This window comes from Bison bison, unplaced genomic scaffold (assembly GCF_000754665.1).
Source record: "Bison bison bison isolate TAMUID 2011002044 unplaced genomic scaffold, Bison_UMD1.0 scf7180017864333, whole genome shotgun sequence".
Taxonomy (NCBI): Eukaryota; Metazoa; Chordata; class Mammalia; order Artiodactyla; family Bovidae; genus Bison; species Bison bison.
In genome coordinates, this window is record NW_011494905.1 from 2425655 (window position 1) to 2444248 (window position 18594).

An 18594-nucleotide genomic window follows, 5' to 3' on the forward strand; every position below is an offset into this window, starting at 1 on the left:
AAACAGAAACACTATTGACCATAACTTTTTTGTTTTCAAGCTCTTTGAAACTCTCCTTAATCTCAAATGATGTTGTCTAAGAAGAGTCTGCAAATCACCCTCATTCCTTACATAGCTTAATTTGAATATATTTGAACAAAACAACATTGCATTTTTTTTTATATTTGCTTTATTTTTGGCTGAATTACTTTAAATTTCATTTCTACTTCAAATACATAGTTCTTTTCTAACATAATCACATATATAATCATGATAATCCTATTATTATACCTAGCAAAATTAACAGTGATATCTTAATATTGATACCTAATCTATATTCAGATAACCCAGTTTGTCGCCGGTGTTGCTCTGTTCAAACCAAAGGCCTACAGACTGCATGTGATTGTTGTCTTTTTTTAAGCTATTTGTTTTTTATTTTTATTTTTTTGTGCCCATTGACTTGATGAAACTAGTTCAGTTGTTCTATGGAGTGTCCCACTTTCTGGATATATCTGATAAATTAGGGTGTCTTTTGACTTGTTCTTCTTTCTCTTGTATTTCCTAAAAAACTAGAATTGCATATACAGATTAAACATCTTGGATAAGAATTTTCCATAGGTGGTGCTGTGTGCTTCACATTGTCTCACTTCAGAAAGCACAAACTATTGAGGTGTCCCATTGTTAGTGATGCTAAGACTGATCTGGGTCAGGCGGTGGTTGCTTCGATTAGAGTTTGTTTTTTTTTAGATAGGAGAAATAATAGCATGCCTATATGCTGATGATCTTTGACAGAAGGCTATCTATTGATGCAGAAGAAAAAAAGAGGGATTTTTAAGAACGTCCTTAAGTAGACAAGAGTGTGTAGAATCTATGGAAAAAGTTGGATATTGCAAGTATTGAATGCAGCCAATTTATTCGTAGTAATGAGATCATTTGGGCATAAGTGTAGGTAAGGTGAATAGCTGTTGTACAAAGGCATGTGTGTGACAGTTCTGTTCTGTTAGCTTCCTTTTTTTTTGTTCTGTGAATAAGTAGCAAGTTCATCAGGTGAGGGTAAGACGAATTTCTAGGGGGAGGAAGTCATACAGTCCTCTAGGAGAGTGGCAGATGAATTGACTGGACACGTACCATATCATTGCTATGAAACATTAAGGAACTACTTGCAGTTAGTAGTCATGAACGTGAAGTGAAATTGGTAAGCGTCATTGTGTGATTTTCTTTAACCATGTTCAGCTGCATACTTGCAGGTTGCAGTAGCACAGAGAGTTGAATTTAACCAGACTTGGGGGTTATGCAGCCATGCATGATGAGAGAGGTCAGTTGAATGACTGACCAGGGAATCTGAGGTGGATAGAAAGGAAAGGGAGGGCAGGGAGGAAGTGAGAGGCAGTGAGAAGGTGGTAGGATCAAACACAGAAGACTGTTGGAGTTGGGTACTGGTTGGACTAAGCTGCAGAGATGAGAGTGATGATGAGAGAGGGGATACCTGAAATCGAGACTATGAAGGGAGTATATTTTTTGGAAATGACAAGATCAAAGATATAACCTTGGAGTGCGTTGCTGCGGTCACAGTCTTTGGAATTGAAGAGATCAAAAAACTGAGAGCCCAGTTGTTGTTGTTCAGTAATGCACTTGTGTCCAGCTCTTGCAACCCCATGGACTGCAGCATGGCAGGCTTCCCTGTCCTTCACTGTCTCCCAGAGTTTGCTCAAACCCATGTCCATTGAGTTTATGAAGCCATCCAACCATCTCATCATTTGTTGTCCCCTTCTTCTGCCCTCAATCTTCTCAGCATCAGGGTCTTTTTCAATGAGTTGGCTTTTCACATCAGGTGGCCAAAGTACTGGAGCTTCAGCTTCAGCACCAGTCCTTCCAATGATTTCCAACCCAAATCAATTCAGGGTTGATTTCCTTTAGGATTGACTGGTTTAATCTCCTTGCTGTCCAAGGGACTCTCAAGAGTCTTCTCCAGCACTGCAGTTCAAAAGCATCAATTCTTTGGTGCTCAGCCTTCTTTATGGTCCAACTCTCACATCCGTACATGACTCCTGGAAAGACCATAGCTTTGACTGTATGGACCTTTGTTGGCAAAGTAATGTCTCTGCTGTTTAATACACTGCATAGATTTTCATTGCTTTTTTTCCAAGGATCAAGTATCTTTTAATTTCATGACTGTAGTCACTCTCCACGGTGATTTTGAAGCCCAAGAAAATAAAGAGACCAGAGGACTAGAATAATTCTGTAAGTGGATATTAATGCTATGAACAGTTATGATGGAAATAGTGTTGGAAAGAATTATAGTAAGCCAGGAGCTAGCATATTCAGGGAATGAGGAAGAGTGTCCTGGGTGGAGGAGAAGGTGGGCAGCAAGGTGGGCGGTAGGCAGTGTGGCCTTCACAAGGTTGTCATGAGGATGAAATGAGTGGGTGCATGTGGTGGAGTTCCCAGCACTGAGCATAGGCTCAGCAAGCATTACTGGTTTTCATTTTGAGTCTGTATGAATCTAGAGATCAAAGCTTAAAACACTGAGTTTATTTTTGCAAGTAGGTTGATTGCTCTTCATTTTAAGACCTTTATAACAGGCAGAGCTGCTCACACAGCCACATTTGACCTGGGGAAGTGGTGAATTTCCTGTCACTCAGCACGTTCAGCAGGCAGAATGAACATCTTTCAGTAACAGTGCTGTAAAGGGGACTCCAGCAATTGAAGGTGATGGGTAGGGAGATGGTGGGGGTGATTCTAAAAATTGAAGGGCGTGGGGACAGGGGAGGAGAGGTGTCAGAGCTAGATTCTTTCTTTCATTCAAACATGACTGAGCACTTCTCAGTTATGGTGCAGAGCCTGGCTAGGTGCAGGGGGCCAGAGATGGATCTTACAGGCTGGGACAGACCTGCAAACATGTGATCTGGTGAGAGCCAGCACAGGCACAGCAGAGCTGTGACGATCTCTGTGGTGTCAAGAAAGGCTTCAAAGTCCAGGGGCACTTGAGCTAGTAGAGGAGGTTCAGGGGGGAGGTTGTGGTCCCATGAGAACAGGGTAGGAAAGGACATTTCAAGCAGAAGGAGCTCTCTGGGCAGGACTGCAAACGCATGGAAGAGCATGAGGCATTTGGAGTGCTACAACTGAGTTACTCTGGGCAAATCACTCTTCTTTCTTGTCTCAGTCTCCCTGTTTGTAAAATGGGGATAGCAGTGGTATCCTCTCAACCATGGGATGGTGAGGAGGGCAGGATGGTGAGGACTAAATGAAGTGATGTGGATAATTTTTGTCACAGTTCCTATTGCAATCCCTTTGGGTGTTTTATCTAACTCGATTCTTTAAATAATCCCATGAGATGGGCTCTGTTATTATTATTACCATTTTACAGATTAAAAAAACTGATTCCTAGGGGGTTGAACAGCTTGTCCAAGGTCATGTAAACTGGTGAGAGGCAGTTTGAACTCTTTCCCAGCTCAGTCTAATTCGAGTCCTTACTCTTAACTCTTAAGCTATGGTCAGTGCTTCACATGTAACTGGTATTACACACTTGGTAACTATTATTGTCATGAGTGCTAAAGTGTCTCTCCCAGAGTTGAGGATTCTATTACTGTTTCTGTAGCTGGTTGAAGATCACCACTGCTGGTATCTCATGACCAGCAGTGACTATTTTTGGAAGGCCCTCACCACCTACAGTACATATAGATCAATGATTATACCACTTGTTTCAATTGGTTGATTTTTAGAAATCAAGAGTGATTTTTAATCTCCTTAGAGGGCAAGTTGTTCTGAGTAAATGTGGTGTGAGGGAGGAAGAACTGGGTTTGCTGCACTCCTCTGATGTCTGTGCAATGAACCCAAACACAGGTCTCATGGGCCAGCATTGAGGGGGTGGCAGTGAAGTGGCAAATACAGGTGAGAGTGGCATCCTAAGTGCCATGACTGCCCAGAGTGTTGTCTGTGAGGCCGCTGAGCAGGAACCCTGTCCATCAGTGGTGCCTGAGGTAAGCATAGACCTCTAAAGGATGGGCAACACTTCCCTCACTCACTCATTCAACAAATAATCCTTGTTTGTTGTCTCTTTGCGATCCCATGGACCACAGCCTGCCAGGTTCCTCTATTCCTGGTGTCGGGGGAGTTTGAAGTTTCCTTGGTTCTGTCTTGTCCAACAAAAATTTGAAGCCACAAACGGCCCAGTGTTACAGCCCCTTGTAATTTCCTCGGACGGACCAGTGTTACAGTTCCGTGTTACAGCTCAGTTTTATTTCTAAAGCAAAGGAAAAGGCGTGAGGGCAGGTCGACCCAAAACACACAAAGAGAAGCCCCCAGCCCAATTTTGGCTCCTCTTTTTGTATGTTTTTTCTCCTCCCCCTGGGCCTGCCCTATGTAAATTGGGCTAGCCAGGAATGCTGTTTGTTTTACCTGAGGTCCTATTTGGTCCTGGACCTTCCTTTGTTCTATTTTTGCGGGCTTTCCCCTTGTCTTTTAGCCACTGCCATTCTGGACTCCTTTTTCCTATTCTAACTACCTAAACAATGGGATTTCCCAGGCAAGAATATTGGAGTGTGTTGCCATTTCCTCCTCCAGGGGATCTTCCAGACCCAGGGATCGAAACCATGTCTCATTGATTATCTCCCATATGCCAGACATGCATCTGGGCACTGAGGGTAGTAGTGAAGAACCAGCACTTACAGGGTTCACATTTTTAGTAGGAGGAGACAAATGGTAATCCAATAATAATATGAATGCTTGCATAATCACAAACCCCCCTCCCTCACCTCAGAGGAAACTTGTATGACATGAAAAGAAGGCTAGCTATCAGAGGCAATTTTTGGACTGTACCAGGAGGCTGCTAGGGAGCCAGTGCTTCTCTAAATGGATAAGGGGAGCCCTGACTGTTTTTTGACAAAGAGCAGAATGGCACCTCTCACTTCTGTCCTGTCCATCATGCCCAGGATCTGCCTGCCTGCCTCCTGGTCATGAAAAGCTCAGACACCCCAGCCTAGATATTTAGATACGTAGAACTTTTAGTCACAGTGATGTATGTACAGGTAACATTTTGTTTCACTTTCTTTGTTATAATATTTTAAGCATTTTATTTCGTGTTGCTACTTAAAATTCATATACCATTATATATTCTATCTGAATGTAAGTACCATAGTTTAATTATTTCACTATTGTTGTAAGCTTAATTATTAATTTTAGATTTTTTTCACCATAATAAATCTCTTTGAAACTGAAAGCTGTTTTTTCTTTTTGCACATGCAAATTGCTTCATAAAACTCATTCTTTGTCTCATGAATCTTCTTCCAATTCTCACCAAAGCTGTGTAAGGTAGGGAATTGTCTTATATGTGAGGAAATAGAAATATACAACTTTTTCCCCTTGGAATTATTTATTCAATCTTATTTCCTGGAAGTATAATAACTTGGTTCATAGTCATAAGCTCTTAATTCTTTGGTGTGATTACTTTCTAAAAAAGTTAAGTTAATTTCTACTGCTCTCTTGAAATATACCAATTTCATTATAATCTGCCTGTCAATGAGTATTATCATTTTGAAAACTACTGGTTAAAGTTAATTTTATAAACTAGTATCTTAATATTCCAGTTACCTCTTTTGGGTTTCTCTCAAGAGTAATCATAATTTCATATGTTTATTAATGGTATTTTCTGTTTTGTGATTTGTTTGCTCATGTTGATTGCCTGTTCATTTTTAAAGGCTTTTACTGTGAAACTTTTGCACACCTTGAGTCTTATTTTCCTTTTTATTACAATATTTTTATTGTATAGAAGTTGGAATTTTCATGCAACTATTAAATTTCCTTTGTTATTTTTCTACATTCCATCAGACGAAAGAAAGCTTACAAGTATAGAGTTCTATTTTTAGCTTCTAAAACACATTTTTATAATTTCTTGTAACTCTAAGAGTAATGCATGTACACTTAAAAATTTTTTCAATATACAAAAATTTATAAAAAAATGAAAATGCTCATTACTCCTTATTCTACCTTCCAGGTATGTGTGTGTGTGTATATATATATTGGTATAGTCTTTCCTCTTTCTCACATTTGAATTTAAAATTTTTTTTCTGAATTTCAGTTAACATTATACTCATAAAACTTTCATATATCATTAAATATTCTTTGATAATAAATAACTTTTAAAAGATCTGTTTAGAGTTCATTTCGGATGAACTGAATCCTGTCTTCTTAAAATTGCTATTTATGTATGCCCAAACCAGAGACTAAACAATTCTTTCTTCCCAGGTTGGTGTATGGTGCTTGCTTCATCTTTCTGTCATGTTCTTATTAGTATTGGACTACTTTTAGGATTTCTGTGCTGTTTATGAGCCCAGAACATTGCACCTGTAATTGACTTTTGTCTCTTTTTTTTTTCTGAGCCCCTGGGGCTTCCTGGATTGAGCCATACCAGGGCCCACATTGGAGTTTGGCAGAGGTCCCGGTCTATCTTTTTAATCTTTAACCTTTCTCCTCTTGGAAACTGGTGCTTCACTCTGTTTTACTGTCCTCTTTGTAGATGGTTTTTGATCATCCTGAGAAGAATGAGCCTTGGCCTCCAGACCCAGTAAAACAGACATCCATGGAGAACAGTGTTCGTTCCTGAGGACCTGGAGGGCTTGCAGCCCAGGAGGATTAGCTAGAAGCAGGTAAGGAACACCTGGAGGAGTGGGATGTGGAAGCAGCATGGGGGTCCATACTCTGTTTAGGAGAGGCACAGTGGAGTGCGCTGGTAAGAAGCCATAGGGGCTCAATGTATGGCTACAGCTTTGCTGTTTTCTTTGTGTTTTTTATTTATTTATTTTTCAGTCCATAGTGTTGATAGGTGATTTGCCTATTTCTATAAACTATAAATATAAGATTTAAATTTATTCTGTAATTCAATCTACCTTTTTAAAGCACCTATTCTGGCCAAACCCTGCATTTGATACCCAGCAGGTAGTGATATAGTGATATAGATGGGGAGCCCTCCTTTGGGATTTTCTTTCTGTTGGTTCAGTGTTGGCTTATTCTCTGTAAGTGATAATGTGAGTTGTTACTTATTCCTCTAGAAGCCAGGTGGGGGTTGTTAGCATTCATTGATAAGTCCAATCAATTCAAGAATCCTTTATTGAATACCCACTGTGTTCCAGGTGTGAGGGGGTACTGGAATTTCAGAAATGAGCCAGGAGGAGTCTCCCTCTAGCAGGGGGTCAGTATGAAAAGCAAACATTACTGGGACTTCTCTGGTGGTCCAGTGGCTAAGACTTCATGCTCCCAGTGCAGGGGGCAGGGGTTTAATTCCTGGTCTGGGAAGTAAGATCCCACGTTGTAGAGCATGGCCTAAAGACGAAAATCAAAAGCAAGCATTACTAAACACTAGAGATGAATAGCAGGGAGCAAGAACAGTAGGGAAGGGGAGATGGCCTCCACAGGAGCCCAGAAACGGAAAGGCTGTTTGGTTGCCAGGCAAATGGACAAGAGGAGAGATTCCAGCAGTGCAAAATTGTAGAGAAGTAAGAAGGCAATCAGAGAAATGATTGAGAAATTAAAAACTTGGACTATGTTCCCAAAGAATTTGGGGAAAAATATTGACTATTCCTTTCCTTCAATCTGGGCTGTTTAGATGAAACTTATTCAGTCTGTGTCTCTCTGTAGCAGCTTGAGAGATGAGATTGACTCTCTAAGTCCCTCTGACTAGAGGGTCTAGCCAGTGGTGGACTTGGAGCCTCAACAGAGGATGGTGTTCAGAGAACTGGGAGCCCTGACATGAGGTTTCAGATGAGTGCCCATGGCACTCATGACAGTTCAGTTCAGTTCAGTCACTCAGTCGTGTCTGACTCTTTGTGACCCCATGAATCGCAGCACGCCAGGCCTCCCTGTCCATCACCAACTCCCGGAGTTAACTCAAACTCACGTCCATCGAGTCAGTGATGCCATTCAGCCATCTCATCCTCTGTCGTCCCCTTTTCCTCCTGCCTCCAGTCCCTCCCAGCATCAGGGTCTTTTCCAATGAGTCAACTCTTCGCATGAGTACTGGAGTTTCAGCTTTAGCATCATTCCTTCCAAAGAAATCCCAGGGCTGATCTCCTTCAGAATGGACTGGTTGGATCTCCTTGAAGTCCAAGGGACTCTCAAGAGTCTTCTCCAGAGCACTGACCTTAAAGGCTGAGGTGCTCTTGAAGTTGTAAGACTGTGTATGGTTGAAAGTTTGGAGAACTCTTCTTTCCCGGGAAACCTGACCTTTGAGGGCAGGGTTTGGCAGGAAGCTGAACACAAGCCCTTCTGAGCCTTGGCCCAGTGAGATAGTGAACCAGGTTCCACATCCCTACCTCCTGTCTTATTTCACTTATACACATAAAAGTTAAGTCCAAACTCCATCATTACCAAATCACTCACGCAACTTTGAAAATTATTTATGTTTACAAAATCATAGTTTCTTTAGTTATAAATGAAACTAATAAAATTTCCTCTGCTTATCTCACAGGGTTGTACTGGGTCTCATAAATCCAATTGCTGGGTCACCTAAATGGTAAAATAGTGCACAGTAGCAGTGTCAGCACAGATAGTGAGGGTGTTTATTTTGTGATTGTCCAGCAGTTATCTCATTAGAGACCCTGAATTCTGAGTCTTAAGTCAACACTGACTTTTCACTGTACTTTTTCACAATGCCTGTCCATTAATGCAAAAACCATGGACTTTTAGTCAGACAAATCTGGGTTGGAATTCTGGATTATAAGTATGCTCACCAAACTCAGGAGAAGAATAGAGGAAATAAGTACTGGCAAGGGTGTGGAGAAAAGGAACCCTCATACACTGTTGGTGGGGGTGTAAATTTGTGTATCCACTGTGGAAAACAGTATGGAGTTAGCTTAAAAAATTAAATATAGGACTACTGTATAATCAAGGCAGTTCCACTCCTGGGTATTTATCCTGGAAAACAAAAAGCTAATTCAAAAGATTTATGCATGCCAATGTTCATTGCAGAATTACCTATAATTTATAATTGCCAAGATATGGAAGCATCCTAAGTATCCATCAACAGATGACTGAATAAAGAGTATGTGATATATACATGTATATTCACAAACACAATGGAATATCACTCGGCCATTAAAAAGAATAAAGCCATACCATAAAACCTTGCATTTTGTGATATGGATGGACCCAAGGAATATTATGCTAAGTGAAATAAGTCAGAGAGAGAGAGACCCACAAATACTGTACATTTTCACTTACATGTGGAATCTACAAAAACAAAAAACAGAAACAGACTTAGAGTTACAGAGAACAAACTAATGGTTGCCAGAGGGAACGGTGATAGGGGGAAGTGTGAGAGAGGTAAAGGGGGTTTGAGGTATAAACTACTAGTTATACTTAAGTGTGCTGGTGTGACTGGCTGGCTAGAGTATCAGTTATAAATAAGTCAGAGGGATGTAATGTACCGCATAGAGACTATAGTAAAAAATGTTATAATGGTACATAAGAAACACAAGCTGGAATCAAGATTGCCGGGAGAAATATCAATCACCTCAGATATGCAGATGACACTGCCCTTATGGCAGAAAGTGAAGTGGAACTAAAAAGCCTCTTGATGAAAGTGAAAGAGGAGAGTGAAAAAGTTGGCTTAAAGCTCAACATTCAGAAAGTGAAGATCATGGCATCCAATCCCATCACTTCATGGGAAATAGATGGGGAAACAGTGTCAGACATTTTTTTTTCTGGGCTCCAAAATCACTACAGATGGTGACTGCAGCCATGAAATTAAAAGACACTTATTCCTTGGAAGGAAAGTTATGACCAACCTAGATAGCATATTCAAAAGCAGAGACATTACTTTGCCAACAAAGGTTCGTCTAGTCAAGGCTATGGTTTTTCCTGTGGTCATGTATGGATGTGAGAGTTGGACTGTGAAGAAGGCCGAGCACTGAAGAATTGATGCTTTTGAACTGTGGTGTTGGAGAAGACTCTTGAGAGTCCCTTGGACTGCAAGGAGATCCAATCAGTCCATTCTGAAGGAGATCAGCCCTAAAATTTCTTTGGAAGGAATGATGCTAAAGCTGAAACTCCAGTACTTTGGCCACCTCATGCGAAGAGTTGACTCATTGGAAAAGACTCTGATGCTGGGAGGGATTGGGGGCAGGAGGAGAAAGGGATGACAGAGGATGAGATGGCTGGATGGCATCACTGACTCGATGGACGTGAGTCTGAGTGAACTCCGGGAGTTGGCGATGGTCAGGGAGGCCTGGCGTGCTGTGATTCATGGGGTCGCGAAGAGTCGGACACGACTGAGCGACTGAACTGAACTGAATCTATAAAAATATCAAATCACTGTTTTAGACCTGTAACTAACATTATAAGTGACCTGTACTTCAGTTATACTTGATGAAGGACCTGAAGTTCAGGTTGATGAGTCATGGCCAGTGCTCCACTCTGCCACTGTTTGCCATTCCACATTGCCTCCATGTGGCTCTCATGCCCGTGGGCGCTGGCGGGGGTGGGCTCTAACCTTCTGTGCCTTATATTTACCTAGTTCAAAGTCCATGAATGTCATTCTCCTTTGGTGTTCCCAGGACCAGTGAATGAGACATGGCAGAGATGATTACTCCACAGAAACAGGTGCAGAGAGGTTAAGAGACTTGCCTAAGGCCACCAAGAGTGGGGACAAGAAGCCAGGTTCTGTGATACCCATTTCAGTACTCCTACCGCCTTATCTCTGATAACCTTAGGAGCAGGCTTCCTGGAAGTCGACTATAGATCTGTTTCTTTTTTTTTTTTTTTGAATTTTTAAAAATTATGGTTGATTACAATGTTGTGTTAATTACTACTGTATAGATTCTTAATCAGTTAGCAAAATCCTAGGGGTAGTTGCTTTAACTCATTATGGTAAATAAACCTAGTTACTTAGGGAATAAGTTAATGTTTTCCAGAAGATTACAGACATTATTTGAATTCAAAGTTCTTCCATTTTCCGTTCAGTTTGACAATAAATTCTGGGAAAGCAAAGTAGGTCTTTACTCAGATATAAAGGAGCCTATTCAGGCTCTATTTAATTTGTGAAGTCCATTTTCTAGAACTTTCAGCATCCTGGACATGATGCAGTGAAAGGGTCACGGGTTAGGAAAGCAAGTGCGCTTGGATTTGAATCTCAATCTACTATTCACGCAGTTCTGTGATCCTAGGCATTTCTCTTAATTTCTCAGCACCTCAGGTGGTTAATCTATAAAAATGGAGATTATGGCACCATCATGGTTGGTGATGGTTAGGGCTTTTCTGCACAGCTCTGGAGATGCCCTTCATGTTAGGTTATTATTAACATGGTACTCACTGATATTGTTTATCATGATGCCCCCTGGTTTATGATGAAATTAAATGAAATAACCTCCTATGTGCTTATGCATTTTTGTTTTCATTTCCTTAACTGGTCACATATCTGCTATCTTATTAGGAGATCCCATCTTCTGCTATGAGGAGAGTCAGTTTCCTGCCACATGTAGAACTCCATAAACCTGAATGTTCTATTGTGAAGCTAACCCTTGGCTTTCTTCTCGCACAGGAATCTAGCACCAGAGCCTTTAGAGAAATGCACTGTGCACCTACCACACCGTCTATGGTGAGAGGTCTCTTCCTGGCAATTTTAAAAGGAGGCCAGGCCTTTTTATGGAGTTTGGCTTCCTGTGACATAGACACGTCAGCCTGCTCTGCTGTTCTCTTTTAGTTTTTCAAGCATGTATGCCTTCCTTGAACAAATAGTGTGAGGCCCTAGGAACTGAGTGTGTAAGTTGTGGTTCTTGACCTCAGGGAGCTCAGAGAGTACTCAGGAAGCCAGACTGAGACAACAGGAAACTAAGATTCAGGGAGTACAAAGGTGTGGTGGGCAAGTCCATAGAGTGCTCATGGTTCAGAGAGGAAGATGAGAGTGTCTGAGGATGACTTTCTACATTTCAAGCCCAAACTGAGGGTGATTTTTTTTTATTTTGGAGACTTGCTGAAAATGGGAGATAGGCATGGGCTGGAATTCAGTTCTCGTCACTCTAAAGCCATTGCTTAGCTCGTCATTACTTTTGGCTGTTCTTTACATCACTTTCTGCCTTGTCTCACTTTTTTTTAGGCATATTTTCCTGCTCAGAACAGCGTGGTTTCCTTGAACACGTCCTTCATTATGACTCGCACCAGCTTGAAGAAAAAAGTCTTCAGCTGCTGTGTGCTCATCTTTCTCCTGTTTGCCATCATCTGTGTGTGGAAAGAAAAGAAGAAAGGGAATTACTATGAGCTCCTTAAACTGCAAAACAAGGAATACCAGGTGTTGCAGGGCCTGGAGAAACTGGCCGTGAGCTCTAGTTCCCAACCTGTGTCCTCCAGCAGCACCCACAACCCCCAGAGGAACATCCAGGCACTCGGTGGTCCCAAGGCCAAGTTGAAGGCTACCTTCCAGGTGTGGGACAAGGACAGCTCCTCCAAAAACCTTGCCCCCAGGCTGCAAACTATCCGGAAGAATTATCTGAACATGAACAAGTACAAAGTGACGTACAAGGGGCCAGGGCCCGGGGTCAAGTTCAGCGCAGAGGCCCTGCTTTGCCACCTCCGGGACCATGTCAACATTTCAATGATAGAGGCCACAGATTTTCCCTTCAACACCTCTGACTGGGAGGGCTACCTGCCTCAGGAGGACATTAGGACCAAGGCTGGGCCGTGGGGCAGGTGTGCTGTGGTCTCTTCAGCAGGATCTCTGAAGTCCTCCCGGCTGGGCCGAGAAATAGGTGGGTTCTGCCGTGTAGAGACTGTTATCTGAGTGGCCAGTGCTCATTGGACCATCTGGGCACGTGGACAGGGGTGGGGACTAGTAGTCCCAGTATGGCTCGTGGACTGGTGGAGCAGCCCAGTCGGTGTTTCTCAGATGTGCTTCACGAGTCAGAGGTGGCAAGGGGGCAGTGGAGAGAATGGGGATCCAGTCTTCCAGCAGCTTTATTAATTCGAATAGCTCTATTTTGATCCATTTTAAATACTGGTGTCCTACAGAAAATTTTGTTTGAAAAGAAAGTTCCTTTGCTACCAAGAAGGAAAACACTGCATTAACATTTAAAAATATTTAAAGCATAGATCTCTACTTTATCTTCAGGTCCTGAAATTCTATAATTTACTGATTAATTAGCAACTAATTATCTCTTTTGGCCTCAATGACCTAACTAATTTTTAGTTTTGCTCTTTGAAAGGAGTTAATTGGGGATTCTGGACCAATTCAGGAGGTTCACAGATCCCTACAATCATATGAAAACTATGTGCTGTTTATGTGTGTTTAACATGCGTATCTGTATAATTCAGCCTGCGTTGTTCCAAAGAGAGAGTCCATAGCTTTCTGTTGTATCTCAAAGGGGTCTGTGACCCCCAAAATCGTTAAAAATCACTGATGAGAATATATAAATTTGCTTTCCCCAAAATTTGTCATAGTTCATTAAGATAGACAAACTAGGGTTAACATATACACTATATGAAAGAGATAAACCAACAAGAACCTGCTGTATAACATAGGGAACTAGTCTCAATATTTTATAATAACCTATGAGGGAAAAGAATCTGAAAAAAATTATATATATGTATTTCATGGGCTTCCCAGGAGGGGAAAGAACTGGCCTGCCAGTACAGGAGGAATAAGAGACTGGGGTTTCATCCCTGGGTTGGGAAGATCACCTGGAGGAGGAAATGGCAACCTACTTCAGTATTCTTGCCTAGACAATCCCTTGGACAGAGGAGCCTGGTGGGCTACGGTCCATAGGGTCACACAGAGTTGGACACAGCTGAAGTGATGTAGCATGCATATATATGTATATGGGGTGTGTGTGTATGTATATGATTCACTGTGCAATACCCATGAAGCTGATGCAACATCATAAATCAGCTATATTTCAGAGGCTCAAGAGGGAGGGGAGATATATAGATATAGATATATATAGATATCTATGTATCTATAGATATATAGTCATAATGTAAAATTATGACTGATTTGTGCTGTTGCACGGCAGAGATCAACACAACATTGTAAAGCAATTATCTTCTAATAAAAAAATAAAAAAACTATACTTCAATAGAAATAAACTTAAAAAAGTTGATCCAGATTTGTAAACATAGATATAGCACAGTGCTATGGATTTGCTTAATGTGCCTTAGTTCGATTGTTCTGAGAGAATGTGTTTTCCATGATTGTGAAATGAATTAGGCTAAAGAAAGCAAAGCACAGGAAGCCTAGCTCTTCTGTCAGGCCCTGGAAGGTACTGGAGCAGGTGAGGTCATATGTCTCCTTTTTTATTTCCTTCATATGACTGCCAGGAAAAATGGTCTGAAACCGAGCATAGGCTCTCAAAAGAAGTAAAGTAGACCCAAATTAGATTCTCTAGAGCAGAAAGAAGTGATGAGATCATATTTTATACTTCCCCAAATGGGCAGCACTTAGGAATAAAAGCTGCCAAGATAACCAACCCCACCCCAACTTTTGCTTTTGCTTTTTTGGTTTCTTTTGGACTTCGTTTTCTAGAAGCTAAATGTAATTGGTTTTTATTTCATCTATAATGGAACTAGATTTCTTTCTTCCTTCCCCAATTTTTCTTTTAATGGTAATGTTTAGAATATTCCAGGTGTTAGCTGATCCTCTTCTTCAAGTCACCATTGCCTGCCTGGCTGGAATTGTGTTGAAGTTTCAGGTAGAAACTAATACTTCCATGAATTGGAACTATAATCTTTATTTTTATGTACTTCATAAAACATTGGAGGGGTTTAACTAAACTTTAAAATAACCTTTTTCTATAGACTGCAGTTATCATTTCAAATATGTGATTTCATGGAAGGACTTTGATCCTGAGATCTAACAAAAATCATTAGAGTCAATCGAAGAGTTGACTCGTTGGAAAAAGACTCTGATGCTGGGAGGGATTGGGGGCAGGAGGAGAAGGGGACGACAGAGGATGAGATGGCTGGGTGGCATCACTGACTCGATGGACGTGAGTCTGAGTGAACTCCGGGAGTTGGTGATGGACAGGGAGGCCTGGCGTGCTGTGATTCATGGGGTCGCAAAGAGTCGGACACAACTGAGCGACTGAACTGAACTGAACAAAAATCGTGTGCTAGACTTCAAATGTTCTGCCTTTTATTGGGTATTTCCCTTGGGCATTTAGTCTAACAAATACGTTAAGAAATTAATTCATGTATTCTTTTATTCCCTCATGGATTCATCAACAGTATCAAGTAGGAACTTAGAATACAAAGAGGAAAGAGAGAGGAAAGGCCTTCTGTTAAAGGCCTCTGAGCTTGCCAGGCCCACAGCCTTCCCATCACATCTGGAATTTGTCCAGCTTATTCCCAACTGTTGAATATATCAAATAGTTTCAAATTGTTTGCTCTTAAACGTAGTACTGCTAATGAGTTTTGTGAAGATAACTTAAGTGACTGCTGCTGCTGCTGCTGCTAAGTCGCTTCAGTCGTGTCTGACTCTGTGTGACCCCATAGACGGCAGCCCACCAGGCTCCCCCGTCCCTGGGATTCTCCAGGCAAGAACACTGGAGGGGGTTGCCATTTCCTTCTCCAATGCATGAAAGTGAAAAGTGAAAGTGAAGTCGCTTAGTTGTGTCCGACTCCTAGTGACCCCATGGACTGCAGCCCACCAGGCTCCTCCATCCATGGGATTTGCCAGGCAAGAGTACTGGAGTGGGGTGCCATTGCCTTCTCCGTAAGTGACTACTACTGCCCTCCAAAGGGGAAATACCCTCAGGAGCAGGGCTAGAAGACCAAGTAACATATGTTTTAGGGCTCTTTTTCTGGGGCATTACGAAACTGTTTATCAGAGGAACTGTAACAATGTGTTGTGTCTCTGGCAGTCCCACAAACCAGCCAACAGTGGGCATAGTAATTTTTAATTGTTTTTGATACATACACATGTAAAGTATCTTGGATTTTTTTGAATATTCATTTCAAGCAGTAGCACACTTAACAAATATTATAACTAATAGGAGTAACACGTATGGTGCAACTGCTGTGTGAGTAACAAGCCTTGCTCTTTTAATCCTCCCAGTAATCCCACGAGGTAGGTACAATTATTGTCCCCGTTTTACTGATGAGCCAAGTATTAACACTCAGAAAGCTTACACAGCTGGTTGATAGTAGACTGGGACTTGAAACTGGGGTGTTTGACTCCAAGGCCCCCACACTTAGCCTAAACTCTTCTTTTGTGCCCCATGGTGATTGTAGTTTTATAATAATGAATGAATCCCTTGTCAGGTTAAAATAATAACTTCATATTCTTCCTGATTTTCTCTCCTAGAAGAGAGGAGAAGAGCATTCTGAGACAAAAGTAAGAAGCGAAGGCTGCATGGAAAAAAAAAAGTGCAGAGCATGTTTAAGCATCACAAATAACCCTGTTTGGCTGGGAGGTAGGGTCTCACAGGGTGAAGAGGGCTGAGAAATGAGATCAGAAGGGTAGTCAGGGTTCAGTTCTTAGAGGGAGTTGACCATCATAATAAGGACTTTGAATTTGGTTCTTTAAGCCATGGAGAGGCCTAGAAGGTTTTGAGCAAGCAAGTGTTGGGATCATGTGTGTTTCAGAGAGGTTTCATATGTCTCTGGGTCTCCTTGTCTCAGGGGATTGCAATCTAATCTCTCTGCTGTTAGGGAATATTGCCACATCCAATGGGAAGTGCCAGGTCTGTTGAGCAGTGGTGGTGGTGGTGGGAAGAAAAGGTTTGACTTGAGAGGCTTGGTGAGGTGGAAGAGACAGAACTTGGTTCTAATTAGACATGATCTTGAGTCTAATTGGTAGGGGTAGAAGCCAGGGTCTCTGGCCAGGGAGCAGGCTATATTATATCAGCAGGGAGCATTCTTCTGGAGGAAGACAGGTTCCATTTTGGATGTTCTAAGTCTGAAGTGTTTGTGGGTAGATACCCACTATGCAGTTGGGTATTTGCTTTCAGGGAAGTGTAAGGGTGGGAGATTAAGAGTCATTTGTTTCAAGGTGAAAGTTGTAATCCAGAAAAGAAGATTGATGAGAAAATCTAAAGCAAAGTTTACATTTGAAGGGCAAGGAAATAACAGGGACAAACAAAAAAAAGAAAAAAAGAAAAAATCAGAAGGACCAGTAGGAAAGGCTGAAGTGAAGCAGGTGTACCACATGATGGAAAGCAAAAGTGGGTAGAGTTTGGGCATATTTTTGGGCAGATGGAGTTCCTGGGCAGAGTGATGACTGGGAAGACACCCTTGGATATTGAGTAGCTCAGACAGCATGATTGTTTATATCAGGGTTCAGCAAACTTTCCCTATAAAGGGCCAGATGGCAAATATTTTTGGTTTTGAAGACATACAGTGTCTCTTAAAATGACTGCTATTTTAGTGCAAAATCAACCACCTGCGTGCATGCATGCTCATTTGCTCAGTCATGATTGATTCTTTGTGACCCCATGGACTGTAGATGGCCAGGCTCCTCTATCCATGGGATTCTCCAGGCAAGAATACTGGAGTGTGTTGCCATTCCCTTCTCCAGGGAATCTTCCTGACTCAGGGATCAAACCCGTGTCTCCTACATTGCAGGCAGATTCTTTACCATCTGAAAATCAACCACAGACAGTAATAAATGAATGTATCTGGTTATGTTCCAATAAAACTTTATTTACAAAGATGAGGCAGGTCAGATTTGCTCTGTGGGCCATAGTTTGCCCACCCCAATCTGTGTCATATCTAGTTTTCCTAGTCAGAATCAGAATATGGTCTTCCATACATGGTTATATGATTCATTAAGCTCATTGGAAAATATAAAAAAATATTTGGTCCAAGTAGTGATAAAATTTCTTTCACCATAATTTCTAGCTATTTGGAGTTATTATACCCGGACCCAGTAGCTGTGGATTTCTCCTGGTGATTTCCTCAAGACCTATTCAAGCCTGAAAGTTTTTTAGTCTTCAATAGCAATAGCAAAGGACAGTTTGACAAATAAGAATCTAATCCCTTTTTTTATAAGCTTAAATTTAGTGGTCTGTTTTAAAGTTTTCTTCTTTGATTTTTTTTTTTTAAATCTTAGAATAAAATTCAAACTTCATACCTTCATAGCACAGCCTGCATGGTTTGCTTTTTTCCAGTCTCTTCCACTGCATCCTTTATTTTTTCTTTCCCTCATTCACTTGTTCGCAGTTAAGTCCTTACCCTCCTTAGGGTCTTGACACTGCTGTGTCCTCTGGCTGGAATTTACTTTCCTGGACCCTTCCCATATATATGTATATTTTTTTCAGATTCTTTTCCATTATAGGTTACTTTTGTGCCACAGTACTGATCACAATCTGTAGTTATCTTGAATATAGGTTGTTGTGCTTATTTATTGCCTTTCTCTTTACTGTGGATTTCAAGGTCTCTAAGGGCAAGGACCTTGATTTCTTGCTCACAACCATTGTCTCCAGTGCCAGGCAGAGAGTAGGTGTTTAATCAGTATTTATTTATTTATTCATTTTATTTTATTTTTTAAAAATTTTATTTTATTTTTAAACTTTACAAATTGTATTAGTTTTGCCAAATATCAAAATGAATCCGCCACAGGTATACATGTGTTCCCCATCCTGAACCCTCCTCCCTCCTCCCTCCCCATACCATCCCTCTGGGTCGTCCCAGTGCACT

The 18594-nt window shown here is 41.3% G+C and overlaps 1 protein-coding gene across 6 annotated transcripts in view; it reads left to right on the forward strand.

The window, feature by feature from the left end:
* ST6GAL1 (ST6 beta-galactosamide alpha-2,6-sialyltranferase 1) overlaps nt 1–18594 on the forward strand; it is a 153026-nt gene that overhangs the window by 100902 nt on the left and 33530 nt on the right. For all 6 annotated transcript variants that reach the window (XM_010853906.1, XM_010853907.1, XM_010853910.1 and 3 more), the window contains 2 exons: nt 6494–6623; nt 12065–12713. In XM_010853906.1, coding sequence (XP_010852208.1) covers nt 12116–12713 — 598 coding nt within the window. In that variant the 5' untranslated portion in view covers nt 6494–6623; nt 12065–12115. The remainder of the gene's footprint in view (nt 1–6493; nt 6624–12064; nt 12714–18594) is intronic.